Raw genomic sequence first — 5,192 nt, 5'->3', positions numbered from 1 at the left:
GATCCAACTAGTGCACTCGCACTCACCATCGCCATAGAAGATAGGAATTTCACCCAGTTGCAATTGCTCCATAGATAGATAGAACTCCCGCAGAGCCTAGCTCTGATACCAATTGACACAAGATGGGCGTGCAATCAATAACGACGATGATTATCTGATAAAAAAATACGACAGATACTTGTGGTGCTAAAAAGCTAAAACACACTGGAAGGAAACTCCAAGAAAAAAGTGTAAAAACACATTTTCTCCACAGGAACTAAAACACACTTTCATTCAATTCCCAGAAGCCTCTTCTGTTATTGTATTCATCCATATATATAGGAGAGAGAGTTTCCCCTAATTACAAATATCAAATTAGAAAGAAAAAGCAACAAAATAGAATACACATCCGTTAATAGGAGTGGCACTCCGTTTACAATTTGAATTAAAGAAAGAACATGGGCATCAAGGCAAATTTTTATTTTGGATGAGGTGTAGAAGGAAATTGCTAAATTTTAATAAGGCATGTCCAGCCCAGCATTCTAATACGGCTAGTGTACTTGCTATTGCAATACCTCTCAAATGGCAAGTTGTTTATTTTACGAAAGCATAAAAATAGTAAGTTGCCTTGGATGCCTTGCTATCTTCACCTCTTGACCGATTCTAATGTGTAATAGCCAGATTAGAGGAAAATGATAAAAGACATGCCAAATTAGAAAGAAACCTAAACTTGGCATTGCTTGTGGGCCCGGACCAAGTTTTCATATGCTTCTGCATCATAAGCTATTTGTCTTCTTTGTTTAGGATAGCAATAAATTCAGCAATCTTCTTATCTGAACTCCCACCTTCATCCACAGCCTCTATAGCTAACTCCCTCCATTTACTAGCATATCTCTTAAACTCTTCCCTATTTTCACCTTCCATTACTTCCTTTATACTCAACTCCACTTCTTCTCTTTTCACTATCCCCTTCTCATCCAACTTTGCTCTCACGCCCACCCTCCACACCTCCTCCACATACTTGGCATTAGTGGGCTGGTCTGTCCACTGTGGCATAGCGACCAAGGGCACTCCCAAGCTCAATGCCTCCAATGTAGAGTTCCACCCACAATGTGTCAGAAAGCATCCCACTGCTTTGTGAGCTAACACTTCCAATTGGGGGCACCAGTTCACCACCAAACCCTTTTCTCTTGTCTCCTCTACAAACTTGTTTGGGAGTTTATTTTCCTCTGCCCCTCTCACCACCCACAAGAAGTAGTTGTGACTCCCATTCAGTCCCCATGCTAGTTCCTCCATTTGCTCCGGTCCCAACGCTGCAATGCTCCCAAACGACACATAGACAACCGATGCATTTGGCCTCGCATCTAGCCACTTCATACATGTGCCGGTATTTGGGTTCCACAAATTGAGACCATACGCGTTGTCCCCGTTGACCTTCTTGTCTAGGTACATGGATGGCACAGTTGGTCCAATTGTCTTCACAGGAAACCGCTCCTCCATCCAGGACACCACCTTGTTAGAATTCCGGACATGGTAAATGTGTTAATAAAGATAAAGACCAAGATCAAGCAAGAGCTTAAAAAAATTATCGCGATATAACATATTAAAATGATCTTGATTTGATAATTTAAATGAGATATATATCTTTTGAAGTTTAGAAAAAAGATCTTACGATATATATATATGAGAAAAGGGTTCCTGCTATGCTGCTAGCTTAGCTCCTAACGTTAGCGTAAAACAAGGGTGGGACACGATGTTGGGCTGATCCTAAGCATTCATTTGAAAGACCCCATCATGGATGGAGTGTGTATCAAAAATCAGCTTCATGGGATCATCATAGGATGTCCATTTGCAGGGGTGAAAATGGACAGATATTGTTTGTCAACTAATCTGCCCATTTTTTCAACCCACAAATGGACACCCTAAGATGATCCAATGGAGGTGATTTTTTGTGGACACCCTATCTATGAAAGGGCCTTCCAAATGAATGCTTTGGATCCCCCCAACAATATGGGCCCACCTTGTTTTACACTAATGTTAGCAGGAAAGCTTACCTGCTAACGTTAGCAGGAACCCTTTCCTCTCTCTCTCTCTCTCTCTCTCTCTCTCTCTCTCTATATATATATATATATATATATATATATATATATATCTCAAGACATCTGGCAAATTGCACTGGATCCTACCCGACTATATTATTACTTGTTTGAGAAGAAAAATCTAGAAATCCTTTTGAATTCTTATTAGGGAAAGGATTTGAAAGGGTTCTTGTTACATACATGAGAAAATCGTTCTTGAAAATTGAAATTATTTCCGTTTTTGGTTTTTGAATTTTACAAAGAATTGAATTCCTTGTACCATGTCCTCCTAAGATCAATAAAACAAATAAATAAATGGAAATTATAAACCCACCCATATAACTAAACAAAATAGCCATGAAAACACTAAAGGGGTCGGCCATGGCACATCTTTTCTACATGTCACATCTTTTCTTGTCTTTCCCAGCCATCTCTTTTAGGCAGACTGTGTTCGATGGTTCATAGCTTCCACCCACCTTCAATGAGTTGTACAAATGACTATGGGTTTGTACAAATGACTGTGTAGTTTCTAAATAAAAGAAATGAGAAGAAAGTACCAAAAGATTAATATAACAAAATATTTGCTGGTATATATTATCACCCATTTGTTTTGGTTTTTTCCACCCATTTCTTTTAGGCAGAATATTTTCAATTGTTCATACTTCCTCCCACCTTCAACGACTATACAAGCAACTAAATAATTTCTAAATTAAATAAACTACCAAAAGATAGGGTGTCTACCAAAAATCAGATCAATAGGATCATCCTAATTTCAAAGGTGGAGGGGAAAATGGACAGACACTGTGTGTCCATGTTTCTGCCTATTTTTCCCTCCACAAATGGCAGGGTTAGGACATGGCTGATTTTTGGTACACACCCTATCCATGGTACGGCGTTCCAAATGAATGCTTTGGACCACCCCAAAAAATGTGGGGCCACACGTGTTTTTTAGCTCGAGCTCAGATAAGCTTATCTGAGCTCGAGCTCAAGAACACTTTCGTCATATATATATATATATATATATATATATATATATATATATATATATATATAGAGAGAGAGAGAGAGAGAGAGAGAGAGAGAGAGAGAGAGAAAGAGAGGAAATGGTTTGTGTGCAACTGCACAAACCATTGTGGGGGCCACATTTTTTGGGGGATCCAAAGCATTCATTTGGAAGGCCCTTTCATGGATATGGTGTATTGCAAAAATCTGCCATATAGGATCATCCTAACCTTATCAAAGTTGGAGGGGAAAAAGGAAAGACACTGGTTCTGCCAATTTTTTCCTTTCACAAGTGGCAGGGTTACGATGATCCTAAATGGCTGTTTGTTGGTACACACCCTATCCATGAAAGGGCCTTCCAAATGAATGCTTTGGATCCGCCAAAAAATGTGGCCCCCACTATGGTTTGTGTATATAGGAAATGCTTTGGTACACACACACACACACACATACACACACACACACACATATATATATATATATATATATATATATATATATATATAGGAAATGGTTTGTGAGTAGCTGCTTAGATAAGCTTATCTGGGCAGACCTCAGACCTCAGACCTCACAAACCATAGGGTGGCCCACATTTTGGGGGTGATCCTAAGCATTCATTTGGAAGGCCTCATCATGGATGGGGTGTGTACCAAAAATCAGCTCTATTGGATCATCTTAGGATGTCCATTTGTGGAGGGAAAAATGGACAGCTACTGTTTGTCCACAAATCTGCCCATTTTTTCCCTCCACAAATGAAAGGGTTAGGATGATCCAATGGAGCTGATTTTTGGTACACCCCATCCATGATGGGGCCTTCCAAATGAATGCTTAGGGTCACCCCCAAAATGTGGGCCCCCCATGGTTTGTGAGGTCTGCTCAGATAAGCTTATCTGAGCAGCTGCTAACAAACCATTTCCTCATATATATATATATATATATATATAGACACACACACACACCAAATTATCTCTTCAAAAGATTCAATACTCACCTCTCCCTCCAACTTGTCAAACGTGTTAACGAAGACCCAATCTGCTTTCTCTAAGTTAGAGAACTGGTTCAACAGAAGCTCCCGAAACGCCGGATAACTCCCCGGTGCCGAAACAAAAGACGGCAACTGAGAAACTTCAAACTCCATAACTCCGGGCACATAGATTGTTCCACTTTCCTGTGGAATGACACTAATTTTGCCACAATACACATGGTAGTATATAACATTAATGGCACACAATTGAGTCATGAAAGCTCCTCCAGGCAAGTTTAGCCTTTTTGCCACCTCTAGAGCCCAAGGAAGAAAGGCATCATAAATAACACAACTAAAGGGAAGAGTAGAACTGTTTTGCTTCTCTATTAGCTCAGTTAAGGTTTTTGTTCCAAACTCTTTGAGACGTTCATGGTAGGTCTCAGTACTTTCTGATGATTCGAACCCGCCTTCGTCGAAACCGTCTGAGATAGTCTCAATGGCGACTAGGCCGGTTTTGGCTTTCAAGGATTTGGTGAGGTAGATGGTGTTGGCAAGTGTGACTTTGATGCCTTTTGAAGCTAAGCGTTTAGCAAATTGGAGTAGTGGGTTTATGTGACCTTGGGCTGGATAGGGGACTACAAGAACATGGGGGGCTTTCTCTCTTTTCTCCTCCATCACTTGAACCCTAATTTTTTTTTCCTTCTGTAGATTAGTACAGATCTTAGCACATGGATCTTGAAGGTTTGAGGGAGGAGTCACCTTTTATAGGACTAGAGATCTTTCCACATGGATCTTGAAGGTTAGAGCTGTAGTAGTCTTCTTTCATTGGTAATTAAATTGTTGGTGTAGTTTTCGTATTACCCACAACACATTTTGTTTCTTTTGTCTCTAGATGACCTCAGTACGTGCGTTATGAAGGTACTATGGATGATGGACAAGATAATGACTTTTCAAAGGAAAGATGACAAATGAACCACGTTTGTTCATCAGGAGTAGGACGTTTTTTTTAGTGGTTTTTTCTTTTAAGACTAATTGCCCAAAACAAAAGAAAGTTCGGTAGCCAGAACTATTAGGGTGGGAAGAATGTTTTCCTTGGTTGGAGTTTTCCCTATCTGACAGCAGCCACCTCCTGAAGGAAGACAAAATCTGCTGAAAAGTGAGATTGTTGG

The 5,192-nt window shown here is 40.0% G+C and overlaps 1 protein-coding gene across 1 annotated transcript; it reads right to left on the bottom strand.

Annotated features, from left to right (window-relative positions):
- Window positions 1-285: 285 nt before the first annotated feature.
- On the bottom strand, window positions 286-4,721 carry LOC143858683 (UDP-glycosyltransferase 74F2-like). Its single transcript, XM_077369390.1, has 2 exons — window positions 4,051-4,721; window positions 286-1,491 (listed from the first exon to the last, which is right to left on the bottom strand). Exons 1-2 carry the CDS (start codon window positions 4,696-4,698, stop codon window positions 763-765), a joined length of 1,377 nt encoding a protein of 458 aa, XP_077225505.1. The 5' UTR covers window positions 4,699-4,721; the 3' UTR covers window positions 286-762.
- Between the last annotated feature and the right edge of the window lie 471 nt (window positions 4,722-5,192).

The sequence above is a fragment of the Tasmannia lanceolata genome, unplaced genomic scaffold, assembly GCF_043159265.1.
Source record: "Tasmannia lanceolata isolate RefF3 unplaced genomic scaffold, GAP_Taslan_0.1 ptg000026l, whole genome shotgun sequence".
Classification (NCBI taxonomy): Eukaryota; Viridiplantae; Streptophyta; class Magnoliopsida; order Canellales; family Winteraceae; genus Tasmannia; species Tasmannia lanceolata.
This window is presented reverse-complemented; position numbering and strand designations above follow the sequence as displayed.

What these genes read in the sequence shown, in the direction of transcription:
- LOC143858683 (XM_077369390.1), bottom strand. Translation starts at nt 4,698, where the DNA reads ATGGAGGAGAAAAGAGAGAAAGCCCCCCATGTTCTTGTAGTCCCCTAT. An exon ending in TTGACAAGTTGGAGGGAGAG is followed by an intron (nt 1,492 to 4,050) that starts GTGAGTATTGAA and finishes AATTCTAACAAG; the next exon opens with GTGGTGTCCTGGATGGAGGA.